Source organism: Plectropomus leopardus, chromosome 4 (assembly GCF_026936395.1).
Source record: "Plectropomus leopardus strain MGB_pleo_1.0 chromosome 4, ASM2693639v1, whole genome shotgun sequence".
Lineage (NCBI taxonomy): Eukaryota > Metazoa > Chordata > Actinopteri > Perciformes > Serranidae > Plectropomus > Plectropomus leopardus.
Genome location: NC_142179.1, coordinates 30,319,153 through 30,336,190, shown reverse-complemented (window position 1 = coordinate 30,336,190; position 17,038 = coordinate 30,319,153). Strand labels below are relative to the sequence as shown.

General features: G+C 41.6%; 1 protein-coding gene across 2 annotated transcripts; it reads left to right on the top strand.

The window, feature by feature from the left end:
- Window positions 1-427: 427 nt before the first annotated feature.
- On the top strand, window positions 428-16,928 carry LOC121944643 (poly [ADP-ribose] polymerase tankyrase-1-like). Of its 2 annotated transcripts, XM_042488505.2 has the most exons (28): window positions 428-917; window positions 1,679-1,903; window positions 2,165-2,260; window positions 2,821-2,857; window positions 3,153-3,228; window positions 5,259-5,279; window positions 6,941-7,035; window positions 7,120-7,186; window positions 7,644-7,830; window positions 8,016-8,137; window positions 8,411-8,502; window positions 8,763-8,841; window positions 8,945-9,116; window positions 9,363-9,442; window positions 9,791-9,936; window positions 10,340-10,505; window positions 10,667-10,886; window positions 11,168-11,277; window positions 11,508-11,696; window positions 11,979-12,225; window positions 12,372-12,454; window positions 12,777-12,897; window positions 13,120-13,217; window positions 13,530-13,604; window positions 13,791-13,896; window positions 14,070-14,256; window positions 15,004-15,160; window positions 15,595-16,928. In XM_042488505.2, the coding sequence occupies exons 1-28, from the start codon at window positions 467-469 to the stop codon at window positions 15,679-15,681; spliced, it is 3,792 nt and encodes a 1,263-aa protein (XP_042344439.1). In that variant the 5' UTR covers window positions 428-466; the 3' UTR covers window positions 15,682-16,928. The 2 variants fall into 2 exon arrangements, with proteins under 2 accessions (XP_042344439.1, XP_042344440.1); XM_042488506.2 differs by lacking the exon at window positions 5,259-5,279.
- Window positions 16,929-17,038: the final 110 nt, after the last annotated feature.

Below are 17,038 nucleotides of genomic sequence, written 5' to 3'. Positions count from 1 at the left end.
CTGACGTGTTTGTGGCTGGCTGCAGTCGCTGCGGTAAAAGTGTTAACAGCAACAGTGCTGACAGACCTAACAGTGTTAACCTTGGGGGGGGGGGGGTGTTGCAGTCTGATGAAAATTATCCTAAGCAGAAGTACAAGCATTATAAATAAAAATAGAAATGTAAAAATCTAAATATAAGACTAAACAATTAGCACTTGTTTTAGTATGCTGAGTATGTAAGTGTGTAAAATATAAATGCAAGAAATATAGTAATAGACAATTGGCATGAATATGTGAATATTTAAATTACATAAATTAGTTATAATTTATTTCTGGGCGCCAAATGGTCTTATAAATAAAATATATGGGATATCGGGGTTTTCTCCTCCACAGCCAGCCTCCTCTGAGAGTAAACAGCTGACAGGAAGCCCGACCACTTTCACCGGAAAGGAGGAGCAGTTTTTATTGTCGCCTGCGAGCTGCTGTAATGGCGGTGTCTCGTCGCTCCTCGCAGCAGCAACAACAGCAGAGTACATTACAGTCTCCGCCGAGGAACAGCTCTATTTCGGGCGCCCCTCCGGCCTCTCCGCCGATGGCTCTGCTGACCTCGGCCGTCGGACCCCCGGAGAATGAGAGGGAGTGCAGCGGAGGGATCGAGATGGCTCTGGCCTCCCCGGACCTGCCCGCCCCGGTCCTAACGAGCAGCGCAAGCTTCACCACGACAACCTCTGGCGGCGGCAGCAGCAGCGTCTCCAGCCCCGGCTCCGGAGCCGCCAGCCCCACCGACGGTAGCAGCGGCATCGGCGGGGCGTTCAGGGAGTTGTTCGAGGCCTGTCGTAACGGAGATGTATCCCGAGTAAAGAGACTTGTCGATTCGGTGAATGTAAACGCGAAGGACATGGCTGGTCGAAAATCAACACCGCTTCACTTCGCTGCGGGTAACGATGAGCTAAGCTAACGAAACAGCAGCGTTATGTTTTGCATCGCTAGCTGTATCACGCTGAGACGGCTAGCTAGCTAATGTTGTGTTTTGGTTGACGTGCGTTTTGTTAACTTTAGTTTTTGTGGTTTGCTCTTATGATAACATACACGTAAGTTTATTATGTGAATTAACAGCATCAGTGGTGCTAGTCAGCTAATGTGACGCCGTCTAACGCAGTATTATTATCAAACAGACTGTTGACATTTCTCAAACTTAGCTAATCCCTCATAACATCAAGCGAGGCAACATAAAACGACCTCTAATTTAGTCAGGCTTTAACTTAAAAGGTAACTTTATTTTGTGTTGTTAAAAAATACAAAACAACGCAAGTGTTGGTAAGATATGTGCCGTTATATTTAGCATACATTCTGTGCTAGAGATAATAACAATTAAGAGGCCATCAATTAAACGGTCGTTAGGAATTAATTAACGTGAAATTTAATCAATCAGGTTATGCAATGCTGTCAAAGTATATGCAACTTGTTGTGAAATAAGATTTAGGAAAATTCACATTTGGTATAGTTGAAAAACAAATCTTCTATTTTACCAGCAACCAAGTAAGGAAAAGGCTTATGATTTGCAACCTCATTCTGTAATATAAATCTATGTAATTAATGCTGTTATGTTAATTGTGGTTGGTGGTTATCTATATTGATGTTGATGTAACCAAATATAGAGGAGATGCTCTATTGAAATGCATTTTTAAACATCTTTCAGGTTTTGGCAGAAAAGATGTGGTGGAGCACCTCTTGCAGACAGGGGCCAATGTTCATGCCAGGGATGATGGAGGACTTATCCCCCTGCATAATGCCTGCTCCTTTGGCCACGCAGAGGTTGTCAGCCTCCTCTTGTGTCAGGGTGCAGACCCCAATGCCAGAGATAACTGGAACTACACTCCGTTACATGAGGCTGCCATCAAGGGGAAGATCGATGTTTGTATTGGTAAGGATCCCTGTCCTTTATGTTTAAGCACACGCAAACCTGGATGTTTGTTTGGTGTTTTGTTTTTTTTAATTAGACTGTTATAGTCTTATGTGTAATTAGTTGCAATGTAGCCTTGGTTTCTGAAAAGCTTGTCAGGTTTGTGTTCCCTGCCAACATCTTAGCTGTTTTTAATTATGATGAGTGTACTGTGTGACACAAAATTGAATGATTTAAGGAGAAAATTATAAGTTTGTCTATATCTGCAACTCTCTCATTCAGTGTTACTCCAACATGGAGCTGATCCAAACATCCGCAACACTGATGGAAAATCTGCTTTGGACCTTGCGGACCCTTCAGCCAAGGCTGTTCTTACTGGTCAGTCCCTCCCAGCTGATTATCTCTCACATGTACACTCTAGACACTTAACCCTCACTTTTATAGCGAACAGCATATGAATTCATAAAGTTGCAGCTGGCAGATAACCATCACGGAATGGAACCAGTAGTCAAAATGTAATGGTCAGATAGACTGCATTCCCACAAGACAAGGTACACATAGTGTTATATTTGCATCAGTTTGCCATGACCAAACCAGGTATTTTGCGATAAACATTGAAGGATAAGCATGACCACTACTTGGCCCTTTGCTTGTGGTTTTCTTTGTTTTTTTGGATGTCTTGGTGGAGCAGAGGCATGCAGCTGCAGCAAGGTGATTTATTGTCAGCATTTTTTTTTTGCATCTTCTCTTTTGACAACCCTACTATTACAACAAAACTAAGTGTTAAAACTGTTCAACTTAGGTTGGTAGTCCTCTTCCATAAACCTCAGAATGCATCCATTTACAAAACAAACATAGGCAGTAATAGATCAGATGTCACATTTCCTGGAAAGTGTTTTGCATGCCTAGCGCTAATCAGAGTGTTTATTTTCATCCAGGTGAATACAAGAAGGATGAACTTCTGGAAGCAGCAAGGTGAGTATCAGTCTGACTGGTCATTGAACATATATTTTCCATTTGCCAGGTTCAAACAGCTGCATAGATTTCTGCTCATCAGAGTATGCACCTGCAGATTACACGTGATGGAAAACTCTTAAATCTGACCAGCTCAAAAAGTACTACTTAGTTTCATCCAGTGTTGCTGTGTCATCATCTTTAAATGCCTGTGGTATTACTTTTCAATTATGTAATCTCCATTTCAAGCACAGGGAATGGTGATTTTCATGGGAAATACTTAATGACACAAGTCTTTTCAACCATGTAATTACAGGAGTGGAAATGAAGAAAAATTGATGGCACTGCTGACTCCGCTGAATGTCAACTGCCATGCCAGCGACGGCCGCAAGGTAAAAGAGCCACTAGTACTGCACCATATCACACCAGCCAGATATCTGCAGTTACACCTTTGATACAACGTTGTGCAAGGTTGCAAAAACGTTATTCTGTATTTTAGAAGATGTTGACAAAAAATGAGAAGGTTTCTGAGTCACATTATGTGTGAGGAAATTAACCGTTTGATTATGGCTTGATTAGCTGGTGTGGTGCAGATGTAAAGGGGATTTAGGTCATTGGGTGTTAACAGGGACCTCCGTGCCTTTGACAGGCGTGTTGTTGATGCTTCTCTTTCTCTAATTATGCATGTGTGACTCATCAACGCATCCTTGAAATCCATTTGCTTCTGTTATAACGAACTTTAACTTTACCAAACTCATTTATCTTCTAGGTTTCGGCTTTCAAGTTTTCAGTTAAGGTTTTTTTTTTTTTTGTGTGTGTGTGTGTGTGTGTGGGTGTGTGTTGTCACATATAAATTGTTTCTTCACCGTAAAAAAACAACAACAACAACATTTGGATCCCGTTACTTCGGCTAGTTGATTTTGTATTCTTTTTGTAGAGCTTAAGTGGGCAAAGCACTCCTTTTATATACAAATATGTGTTTAATTTTTTAAAAAAAATTTTGTCTTGACAGCAATATTGTCTCTCCTTCCCCATAATGACTGTTCCATGCCAGAAGCTGGAGCAAAACTAGTTAGGATAATGAAATCTGTGTAGCAGTGTTTCCCACAGAATTTGAGTGTGGCAGGAGCTGATGACTGGGGGGTCCGTGAACATAGCGCAAGCAGAGCTCATTATGAGCCCTTTTTTTTTCTTCAGCCACAGTTTGGGGAGTTTGAGTTGTGGGATAGATAATTGATCTGTCAGTCTGTTTTTATGTAGATGGATGAGAGGAGCAGCTGCTGCAGAGGCAATTGGAAGCAAACTTGTAAACCCAGCAGAGTGAATGGTTAAGTCTAATTTTTCCCTGCACCTGGCATTCTGCTGCTCCGTGTGTGCCCAGAGTCCGCTCTGTGCTCCGAAACTGTGGTGCAGTGCATAACCAAACAGTGTATTTATTACAATAGCGCTCCTAACGAAGAATGATCTACCTACAAAAATATAATATCATTATGTGGTGGCAGGTGTTTTAACTGTGGTGGGCCACCCCACTTCAGTGAATGTGTGAGAAACCCTGATGTAGGTTTATTTCTGTGTCATTTCTAGTTTCTCTCCTTTGAACCCAGTCCATGTTATTGTAAACATTGATTCAATAATGATGCGGTATTTAAGGCATTCATTTTGTGTTTTTTATTTTATTTTTTTTCCTCTTTGTTTGGAAGTGGACTAGAAGGATAGCAGTACAAGGACACACTTTATGGAATGCATTAATTTTTGTATGTCAGCATTGCTAATGTAGGTTTAGGATTGTTTTTGCATTTTTTTTCTCATGTCATGTTAGGCATTGATGTACATATTCTCGCTGCTTTTGTCCATCATGCATTACTTTTCCCAGATATTACTGACACATTTCTTGTCATATCTTGCAAAAACAAAATTTTTTGTAAAAATCTTTACTTTTACCAAAAACATTATAACTTACAATAATGGTTATAACCAGCACCATGTCACTAACAGTATACCAGCACTTGTCCATTGCATTCATTCCTAACCATATCTTCTTCCACAGCAGTTTAAGTATTAGTCCTTATCCCCCTGCTTTGCAAAGTTTGCATGATCCGTGCCAGTATGCCAGTTTAGATTTGTTCTTAGATTTAACCAGCGGACACCATTAACCAGTGCTTGACTATTCACAAAGACATGGGTAAAACCAAGGAGAAGTCGTCACACTCTCCCTTCAGCCAATTGTCCTCTCTGCCCTGGTGTCACATTTTATCTCGAACCATGTTTGATGAATCAAACGGTGATTTATAACCAGGGCTTGTGTTTCACTGACTTGAGCAGGAAGAAAAGAATTTCTGTGAAAAGAAAGAAAAATACTGTCATTTTGTAATTTTTGTTTCGTTTTGTTTTCCGTGTGACTCTGGCAACATTTGTCGATCAGTCAACATCCCAAAAAATGCTGGTAAGTTGACCTTGATAACGGCCACTTGATTGATGCACTGTTGTGATTTCTTTTTTTATTTCTTTTTAATCCATTGTTTTTATTTGACCAATAAGCTGGCTGTCACTTGTTAATTGCACATCATGGACCTGGGTGTGACGGGTCACTCATGTATCCTTACCCTGATGCTCCTCTGTGCGTGTGCGCGCGTTTGTGTGTGTGTGTGGCATGTGATTGAGGAAGTGAGCGAGTTGGGTTGGTGTCATGGTGATGACTCATCTTTTTTTGGATTTGGAGAGGAGCTCACAATGTCCACTGCCTGCTTTCTTCAGCGTCTGTCCTCTCCTTGCACACTCACCCACACTATTCCAACTTTCAATCACTTGCTCTTCAGTCAGTATCTGATTTTGGCTTTTGTTTTTACTCATGTTAATTTATTTTTGATGATCACTCATGCATGCCTGAAGGCCTGCCCCTTCTGCATTTTGTCAAGCGAATCCTGAGTACGTGTCTGTGAAATTTTTGTCTTCATCACGTTCCCTGTTGGAACAGTTGGTATGCAGTAATGAATGGACTACATTTCTCACCTGTCATTCTAGTGCTATGCTACCCTCCATGGTAATGACTTTGGATTGCTTTTGATTGCTCGTGTCATCCCACACTGAACGATGCCTCCATGATTCGACTCTCTAGTCCATCTGATTTGATCACCGTGGCTTGAGATCTAACAGTTGGCCTTTTCAGATTTGTATTAATATCACTGCATGGAAAATGAAATGAGTGACATATCCCTTCTTTTTGATTGTAAGCTTGACCTGAGCTAGACGTTTGAGTAGAGAACAAATGCCACCTTAGCTTGACTTGAAGCTTTGCTTACACTAACGTTTATTTTTCCTCGGCTGAAAAAAAAGCCATTTGATTTGATCCTCTAATAGCTTGCAGAGATGCTCTCTCAAACACTCAGCCTGCTTTTTGTAGCTTCCTTGCATCCTGTTACAGTTGGGGTTCGATAGTGTTTCATCAAACCTGGATCCAGTATGGAATCCTCTTATTGTATTTACCACAATTTCAGCTATAGAAAGAAACAGCACTTAAAAATAATTGAATATTTATAAACCAAAACTCAATGGTGGACATTTAAATAAGTAATATTTGCCACATTTTGTTTTCTGTTTGTCTAAATGACTACCTGATTGCCCTATATTCCTAATAAAAGAAAAAGAGGATGACTTATCAAATCCAGGAACAAGCTGTCGTCACCCAACTGTAATTCCTGCGCAGCCATTTTGAATTTTTGTAGTCTAACAATCGCAATTCTTTCTTGTCATCTAACTCCATAAAACTTAATTTTAAACTCCCAAGACGGAAGTATATTTTTATTTTGCTGACATTGTCAAATGGCAGTCGATGTAAATGAGTAATGAGGTTTAAGTTGCTTGTTGTCACTCACTCAGGTCAGACAGTATCGACAGCAAATGAACTTTTGTCGCTGGATTTGCCCTCAAACTTCATTGACCTTGCATCATCATATCTACCATTCATCTGCAACTCACCGAGCATAGCCTGCCGTAGCACAATGCTTCTGGCCCTAATCAGCCGCTTGCTCTGTGGCCATCGAAGGCAGCACACACACTGAACATGACGACGATCCACGTGTGCTAACAAGCTGTCTTCTCTTACAGTCGACGCCCCTCCACCTGGCTGCTGGCTACAACCGGGTCCGCATTGTCCAGCTCCTGCTCCAGCATGGAGCCGATGTTCACGCCAAGGACAAAGGGTGAGGCGCTTTTTCATATAAAAAAACACTCAAACACTTAATTTGCCATTGAGTCATAATTTAGTGAATGTGTTTTCCTTGCAGTGGCCTGGTTCCCCTTCACAACGCCTGCTCCTACGGCCACTTTGAGGTCACCGAGCTTCTGCTGAAAGTAAGACCCATAAAAAGGTTTCTCTCTCAAACTTGTCAAGATACTATTGGACATGTGGCAGCATAAATATGCATTCATACACAGTTGAATATAAAGAGTACCTTTAGACGATGAGATTTTCAGAGTAAAACCACCTTCATCCCTGTGCATTTATGCAAGTGTGTGTTATTTGTAAGAGAAGATTCTGACAGGAACTTGCTTTTTTTTCATCAAACTTTCTCTTCGAACTTGTTGGCTGCTTTGTAATATACTGTATTGTGAAAATTCTGCTCTGTCAGTTTGCTGGAACAAAAAATTTAACATTGACCACTTTCAATAGGAATTAGAATTAGAAACTAATTAGGAGCAAGGCATGAAAACAAACCACTCAAATCAGAATTTTCAATGTTTTAATAATGTGACATACTGAAATCTGGGAAGTTAACCTTCTGAACACATTCTGTGCTGTTCTCTGCAGCACGGAGCCTGTGTGAACGCCATGGACTTGTGGCAGTTCACTCCTCTCCACGAGGCAGCGTCCAAGAACAGAGTGGAAGTGTGTTCCTTGCTGCTGAGCCACGGGGCCGACCCCACCCTGCTGAACTGCCACAGCAAGAGCGCTGTGGACATGGCCCCCACTCCAGAGCTTAAAGAAAGACTCACCTGTGAGTTCTTTCACAGTCAGTCACACAGCATACACATAGACATGTATGCGCACAATGATGAATGGAAAATAAGTGAAAATCTTTCACTCACACAATATACATTATAGGCTCAATACATAAGCATTAGCTGTTGGCTGCTCAAAAAAGTAATTTTCCTTTTCCTCCGTTTTCTCTCCCATGTATAGATGAGTTCAAAGGTCATTCGCTGCTGCAGGCTGCCCGGGAGGCAGACATGGCCAAAGTGAAGAAGACGCTGGCTCTGGAGATCATCAGTTTCAAACATCCTCAGACCAACGAGACCGCTCTGGTCAGAATCAAGCCTCACTACTCGTTTCAGGGCTCAACATCATGTTTACATTTGAGTGCAGTGTGGAAATTAAAATCACTGCTCATCTTGACAAAAATTCACCTTGGAAATTAAAAGTGATCCTGCTAGCAATACTCCAATGACTTATGATGTACAGCCCGTTAGTTGTATGTGATTGGCCACAGATGTAGCGATGTGGCATTTTCTCTTAACTTTTGTCCTGGGCTGGCTGGTCAAAATTCAAGTGCATTATTCTAATGTTGTGTATTTTAGCACTGTGCTGTGGCTTCCCCCCACCCCAAGAGGAAGCAGGTGACTGAGCTGTTGCTGCGTAAAGGTGCCAACATCAACGAGAAGAACAAAGAGTAAGTCTGCAACATTTAGTTTTTACATGTAAGAAATATTTTAAACTAGACAATTACAGTGATTATCAACTCATTTAACTTGGAGGCATAGCTAAGTTAAGGTCTTCCACATAGAAAAACATTAAAAAAGAGAAAAATGGCATCAAAAGAGAAAGTTTACTGCATGTTGAAGCAATGGTATCAAAAAGGTGATAACTAGCTAATAAAAATTGATCATAAAATTAAAAAAAAAAGATAACTTTCTGTCTTGTGACTTTCAGCTTCATGACACCGTTGCACGTTGCTGCTGAGAGAGCTCACAACGATATCCTGGAGGTGCTGCAGAAACATGGAGCAAAGGTCTGTTTGTTTAGTTTTTAGATTCCGTTCTGTCAATTATAAAATTATATTTGAAAGGATTTAAAAGTATATGCTGCTGAAACGTCCCCTCCTCTGACTGCAGGTTAACGCTGTGGACACACTGGGTCAGACAGCTCTTCACAGAGCTGCGCTGGCTGGTCACATCCAGACCTGCAAGCTGCTCCTGAGCTACGGGGCCGACCCCTCCATCGTGTCTCTGCAGGGTTTCACCGCTGCTCAGATGGGCAACGAGGCCGTGCAACAGATTCTTAATGGTAATCACACCCACCGCCACTCACTGTTTAACATTGTCTGCTTTTTTGGTTTGATCTTTTAAAGTTAGAGACTGAAAATCCACTCCGACAGCACTTCATGTCCTTGCCCAAGATGAGGCAGAAGTCTACAAATCTTGTGGGAATTTCAGTGCTCAAGGCTCTTTTATAACTGTCTTCAGATCTGCCAGGTTTAAACCTAGGTGACAGGATTTCATTTGATTTTTTTTTTTCCTTTTTTCATTCCAGAAAATGTTCCCACACGTAATTCTGACGTGGACTACAGATTTCTGGAGGCAGCCAAAGCGGGGGATCTGGACACAGTGCAAGTAAGTTCACTATTTCCATGGGAGTTTTTGTACCAGCAGCATTGTTTGGTTTTTAGACACGGCACCTGTTTTTATTTATAGTTGGAGACTTCTTTTCAGTTGCCGATTTGGCAGCAGCAAACATTACTACATAATGATGCATTATTATGATAAAATCATCATCTTACACTGTGACTGGGGCAGTTTTTTGTTTTCCTGAAGAATTTTAGCACTGACATTTCAAACACACTGGCAGATCTAGCAGTGGCTTACAGCTAACTGTGAAGGCACCATTTTAATTGTTTTGTAAACCTGTTATTACACCACTCAGTGATTTGCTAATTATCTTGTTGTCTTTTTGTTTGGCAGCAACTTTGCACTCCACAGAATGTAAACTGCCGGGACTTGGAGGGCCGCCACTCCACTCCTCTCCACTTTGCAGCTGGTTACAATCGAGTGGCTGTCGTTGAATACCTGTTACACCATGGAGCCGATGTCCATGCCAAAGACAAGGGGTGAGTTCTCTTGCTGCCATTTTAACCATCTGTGGGTTATATAAAAAATTCAATGAATTAATTAATTAAAAATGTTTGATTCTTTGAGATACTAAGAATGTTTTTCTTCTATAGCCATGCAATAATAACTATTTATACAGCAACTTTTAAAAACTGAGTTTACAAAGTGCTTTGACAAAAAAAAGCAAGGTAGAAGCAAGACACCCCAAAGGGAATATAACAGTAGAGAGCCAAACAGTAAGCAGGAAGATAAACAGTAAGTAGAAAGTCAAATAGTGAATGTCAGTGATAATTTCTATTTGATTCTTATTTTTTATGTTTTAGCACGCATAAGAAGAAAGTTTTAACTAGGTAACACATCGTGCTTCTGGAGGGTTTTAACTTGTGTTTCTCACTCCTGCAGCGGTCTGGTTCCCCTCCACAACGCGTGCTCCTACGGTCACTATGAAGTGGCTGAGCTGCTGGTCAGACACGGAGCTTCAGTCAATGTGGCCGACCTGTGGAAATTCACCCCGCTTCACGAGGCCGCAGCCAAAGGCAAATATGAGATCTGCAAACTGCTGCTTAAAGTGAGGATCTGTCACATGCATTACTTACATGAATTGGTGTCCTGTGTTATTATCTTGATGATCATCATGAGTGGAAAATACAGAATTTTACTGTGAAGCCACACAGTCTCATTTATTAAACATATACATAAAATAGTGTAATAACAAACTACTTTGTTCAGCACGGAGCCGACCCATCCAAGAAGAACCGTGACGGTAACATGCCGCTGGACATGGTGAAAGACGGAGACACAGACATCCAGGACCTGCTGAGGGGTGATGCCGCCCTGCTGGACGCTGCCAAGAAAGGCTGCCTGGCCCGAGTCCAGAAACTCTGTTCCCCAGAGAACATCAACTGCAGAGACACACAGGGGCGCAACTCCACACCACTCCACCTCGCAGGTAATCAACACGAGCTGCTGTGACATGTTACTGCTACTAACACACACCTGATGTGAACAATTTTTTGATCTTTGTCTAGTTCTCTCCTGAAATGTTAGAAAGGGAAAAGCTTTCAACATTGCCTCACAGGCTGTATGTGCTTTTGTTTTTTGTTTTTTTTTCTTTCTATCTGCTGAACTGTCTTTGTTTCAAAAAGAGGAGTTTAGATGCTGTAGTTAAGCAGAATGTAAAAAAAAAAAAAAAAGCATTTTCACGCTCTAATTACTGTTCTGTTTCCTCAGCTGGGTACAACAACCTTGAGGTGGCAGAGTATCTGCTGGAGCATGGAGCTGATGTCAATGCCCAGGACAAAGGAGGCCTTATCCCTCTTCATAATGCTGCTTCTTATGGGGTCAGTCTCAACAACATGAACACATTACTAATCAAACTCAGATTCTGTGCATTGCAAAAGCTTAAAGGTACAGGAAACCAACTACATTTTTAAAGAAAATCATATTTGTTATGGTAGTCTTGCCGTAAGCTCAGTAACTGTTACTTTGCTGTTTCCATTCATTTATGTCTCAGTTGTGTAGTTCAGAGAAAGAGACGGTCTTACCCTCTGTCACCTCTCTTCCTTTTTAGCATGTGGATATCGCAGCTCTGCTGATCAAGTACAATACCTGTGTGAATGCTACGGACAAATGGGCTTTCACACCACTTCATGAGGCGGCCCAGAAGGGTCGCACGCAGCTCTGTGCGCTGCTGCTCGCTCATGGAGCCGATCCCACAATGAAGAACCAAGAGGGCCAAACAGCTCTGGATCTGGCCACGGTAACAGCTTCTGTCAAAACAGACACACATTGACAGCTTGGGAGCAGCCACTGTAAACTTAGTTCATATGTGTGCAAATTTTGTTTGTTAAAATACATTGTAAAATAGAAAAATGTTTCACTTTGTAGCTCTCAAGTTACATTGAGCATCATACTGCTACTTGTTTTTGTTCATTTAGGGCCCCAAACTGATCACTTGACTGGAATGATAGAAACGAGAATGTACAGTGAATTACTTTAAATCAGGCTCCTTTCAACTAGTTCTTCTTTGCCATCGCTGCAGGCTGATGATATCCGGGCCCTGCTGATGGATGCCATGCCACCAGACGCCCTGCCTAGCTGCTTTAAGCCGCAGGCCACAGTGGTCAGCGCTTCGGTCATTTCCCCCGCCTCCACACCATCTTGTCTGTCGGCCGCCAGCAGCATAGACAACCTGGCCGGACCGCTCACTGAGCTGGCCGGCGCTGCTGCCTCCGGGTCCTCCGGAGTGGCAGACGGAGCCACAGGCAGTGACCGCAAGGAAGGGGAGAGTAAGTTTACTAAATAGTGGTCAGTTTACCCAGAAGAATATGGATATGGAAACTTTTTGGGATTTTTACGAGGAAAATGTGCACGAACCTTGTTTGTCATTGGTGGATGATTTTTCATTAAACTCTTAACGCCCTATTTTCCACAGTGGCCATGCTGGACATGAACATAAGTCAATTCATGAAGAGCCTGGGTCTGGAGCACCTGAGGGACATCTTTGAGAGAGAGCAGGTCAGCTATTTTAAAAATGTTTAATACATCCAAACACTCATGCAGTAGTAGTACCAGTATTTGATTTCAGGCAATCCCAGGGTCTAGAAAAACAGTTAAGTAGTTGTTTTTTTAAAAATCTAATTTAGTTCCCAGACAAACATTCAACTGACTGGCAGACACTGAGATGCATTTCTATGTAGTGTTGAGTTGTGTTAATATCACAGAAGAGATCTGTTCAACTCTGGTTATTTGTGAAAATGGCTGGTAGTTGGAGCCAACACACCAACAACACAATAGTGAGTTGATTTTAGTGGTTTGCTATATTATCTCCTCTTTCCAGATCACTTTGGATGTGCTGGCTGACATGGGTCACGAGGAGCTGAAGGAGATTGGAATTAATGCCTATGGTCACCGACACAAGCTCATCAAGGGAGTTGAGAGGCTGCTGGGCGGCCAGCAAGGTAAGGAGGCGTCTTTGTGTTTTTGTTAACAATCGCCTAAAAAATGATAGCGTACTGTGCTGTCTGTAACAGTTTGTTCTTGAACTGCATTACAAGTTTTCATCAAAGAGAGACATTTTCAAACTAAAAAGCAAAGTCAGAATTAGCGTGACGCTCCAGAGGAAAGATGTTTTACTGTTAAACACTAGATAGTCGTTGATTAACTTTGTTGTCGTTTTTCAGGTGGCAACCCCTACCTGACATTCCACTGTGCCAACCAGGGCACCATCCTGATAGACCTCGCTCCAGACGACAAGGAGTACCAGTCTGTGGAGGAGGAGGTGAGTCCACTTCACTTTCTGTTTTTGGTGTGTTTTAACAGCCGTGGTCAATATCTCTAGTAACAGTCACAGTTTTATAGTTTAAACAGGTATTAAATATCTATGCAAAGGATTTTTCGCTCTGATTGGGCACAACATTTTGCATCTCCTACCTTACAAAATGTTTATATTCAGTCGTGGTGCTTTACACATCATCTGCACAAGTAAGAATGTTTGGTTAATAAATTGAGAAGCAACAGCAGCTTTTGCTGGTGGTAAGTAATAGTTTTCCTGTTTATAAAATCCTGGTGTTTTTGTTGTGTGTCCCCTCAGTTGCAGAGCACCATCAGAGAGCACAGAGACGGAGGCAACGCTGGTGGTGTGTTCAGCAGATACAACATCATCAAGGTCTGAACCAGGAATCTCTCTGTACTCTCTGTTTTAATAACCCACGCAACACTGAACAGACGTTGAAGGGACTATTTCTTTGATATTAAGGAAAACTGATAACACCACCTGACCCGACGGATGAGTCAAGATTTATTTTTTGACGCCCAACATCGTGTTTGATACATGTCATGTTTTGCCCCACAGATTCAGAAGGTGGTAAATAAGAAGCTGAGGGAACGTTACACCCACAGGCAGAAGGAGATCGCAGATGAGAACCACAACCATCACAATGAGAGGATGTTGTTTCATGGTAACCACACCCACTGTCACACCATCTGTTTGCTTTGTGTCAGCATCCGGCATTGTTTGTCTATTTTGAGTTTAGTTATTTAAAGACTTTCCCTAACTCAAGTTTCTTATTTGTCAGACACATACTTGTAATTATGTTATTATATCTGTCACTGTTGGCACATCTTACTTCAGGTTCCCCGTTCATCAACGCCATCATCCACAAAGGCTTCGATGAGCGCCACGCTTACATAGGAGGGATGTTTGGAGCAGGTATCTACTTTGCAGAGAACTCCTCAAAGAGCAATCAGTACGTCTATGGCATCGGTGGAGGCACAGGCTGCCCAACGCACAAAGACCGATCCTGCTACCTGTGCCACAGGTAACTCTGACTTGACAGGAACCAAGACTGTCAAAGTTTAACTGCAGTTTCAGACCACAACAATGTTTTTTTTTGTTTGCTTGTTTTTTTTTGGATGTTGTTGTTTATTTTATTTTTGTTGTCGTTTATTTCCCCTTGTGTGCCAGGGAAACAAAGAAATATACACTTTCTACACTTTTTGAGCTATTTCAAAATCATTCATCCCTTCACTGCAGTATCTTATAATGAACACAAATTTAATTATTGGCATTTATTTAAATCAAAGATTCCATTTTACTATACGACATTTGAAGACATTATGATAATTTCCCTTCCCCCAGTACTCATTTTTACCAAAGAGAGCTTGAAAGCATCATAATGTGACTCAATGCAACCTTTCATCAGCAGTTAGTTGATGACACTGGCTGCTTAGAGCTGACATTAACTGGCCCTCCTCCTGCTAAATTGTACAGATTATTTTTTCATATATACAGTATTATTAGGGAAACCGTAGAGAGCATCCCCAACACGTCGATTGTGATTTTACTGCTTCAGATCACAACAGGATGCAGTCTGAAGCCCTGCTTTTTAGCCTGCGCAATATCTTATTTTCTAATAGGCTGATGGCAGTCACCGAGGCACTATACTGATGTGCAGCCAGTAAATCAAGGCATTTGTACCCATGTGTTCCTCATCAAAGTGAAGGTTTCATATGCAGTATTGTGAGACACTTGTGTCTGACCCATCTCCTCTTGCCTGCACCCTCAGGCAGATGCTGTTCTGCCGAGTGACCCTGGGGAAGTCCTTCCTACAGTTCAGTGCCATGAAGATGGCCCACGCCCCTCCAGGACACCACTCAGTGATCGGGCGGCCCAGCGTTAACGGTCTGGCCTACGCTGAGTACGTCATCTACAGAGGAGAGCAGGTAAAAATGCAAACCACCAATTTCTTCCTGTATACCCTTTATCCTTTATTGCACGACTTTGTTGAGTATTTGATTCTGATTGGACAATTACAGCATTCTACAATCAGTTATTTCTGATAAAAACATTGCTGCTATGAACAACAAACCAATACTATGGACACAATTCTTATCATAGATGCTTCGCGGAACCAATAAAACAATTTTTTGATCAATGAAATCACTTTTAAATCAGTATTTTGTGTCACATTATTTCTTTAGTAAGTAGCAATATAATAAATGGAATAATGTACAGCGAGTGGGTCATTATTGTGAAAGGTTTATTTCGCAGTAATCACCCGCTCATTGAACAGTATTTCTTATATAACATAAGTAAAAAACACAATAAAGACCTGCTGTATTATGTCGGCTGATGTCCTGCTATATTATTCCTTCAGGCGTACCCAGAGTACCTCATCACCTACCAGATCCTTAAACCGGAGAGTGCGGCCCAGTCTGCTGCAGGAGCTGAGCAGAAGTCGTAGTTACTTTAGGTCACACACACACACACACACACGCACACAAGGACTCGATGCTCGTTATTTTCTCCTTTGTATTGCAAATGCCTAAACACCTTTTATTTACGGAACACATTTCCAGTCTCCTGTCCAGTAGAACCCATGGTGACCAGTGCTTCATGAGCAGATATGCTGTATAATACTCTCCCACCCGTGTTGATGACACAATTTTTTTTTTAATTTTTTTTTTTGCATTGGCTGCATGTTAACACAGAAGCATGTACGGCCCAATAGCGTGCGTGGGTTAGTTCTTTACCTCCTCACCAATCAGGAGGATGCCTGTAGAGACTTAAAATTATCAGCATTAACAGTTTGCCACTCTTTGTTGTCTCATGCCTTGTGACTGTGCAGAATCACCAACCTCTCGCTTCTTAACACACTGTCACACACACACACACACACACACACACACACACACACACACACATACTCACTGTCTCACTGTCAGAGCCTGAAACCTGTGGACTACTACTGCCCCACCGCATCTGGGTTCATCCTGTATAGAATGGCCTCTGGTAACTGTGATTTTAATGCTAACTTAGAACACTACCAAACAGGTAGCAGTGTGTTGTTGCTATGCTGTAATGCTGACTCTGCAGATTTTCACCCCAATGACACTACAAACACTGAACTGAAATGTTTTTAGTGGTTTTATTCAGGGCCAGACAAGCTTGATAGAGAAAGGGCTCTCTGTCAAATCACAGAAGTTGAGACTATTTTATTGTCATTTACAATATCAATTTGTATGAGAGAAGACGTGCACGGTAACAAAGCTCAAATGCAACGTAAGGCATCATAATTACACAATCATAAACTAAAAGCGTGGATGTTGTATATTAAAAGCATTATGTATATGACTGTGCTTCAAGACAGTAGAGTCAGTAAACGCTGAAATGTGCTTGTGATGCCTTACAAGTTAACACCCGATAGCCAACGAACTCAACACAGCACCCCTTCTGTCGCCATGGTCTTACTCACAGACATCCCACGCGTAAGGATTTGCACTTTTACATAGAAGCCTATTTAAGTTATTTTGAATTTAAATTGCGAATTTTTCGGGAAAAAAATATTTGTACAGGTTGTGTAAATGGTTGTGTATAACTGTTGCTGTTTAACAGTATGTTAGAGTTCAACTGTAAATGACATGAATTTTCCTTTCATGCCTTCTTGATTCTCCCAACTTTTTTTTTTTAATAAATGTCCCATTAACAGCTCCTTGTGTTTGTTTATTTTAAAATAGTGTCAAAATCAAAAGACTTGCAACTCAACCTGGTCTTTAACACTAATGTCTCATGATTTCACTTGGACTTAAGCCTTTTCACTT

Bases quoted from the DNA above. Each gene is read 5' to 3' on its own strand.
- LOC121944643 (XM_042488505.2), top strand. From the start codon at position 467: ATGGCGGTGTCTCGTCGCTCCTCGCAGCAGCAACAACAGCAGAGTACA. The intron at 12,455-12,776 runs GTCAGCTATTTT...TCCTCTTTCCAG, and splicing joins ACATCTTTGAGAGAGAGCAG to ATCACTTTGGATGTGCTGGC. The intron at 13,218-13,529 runs GTGAGTCCACTT...GTGTCCCCTCAG, and splicing joins ACCAGTCTGTGGAGGAGGAG to TTGCAGAGCACCATCAGAGA.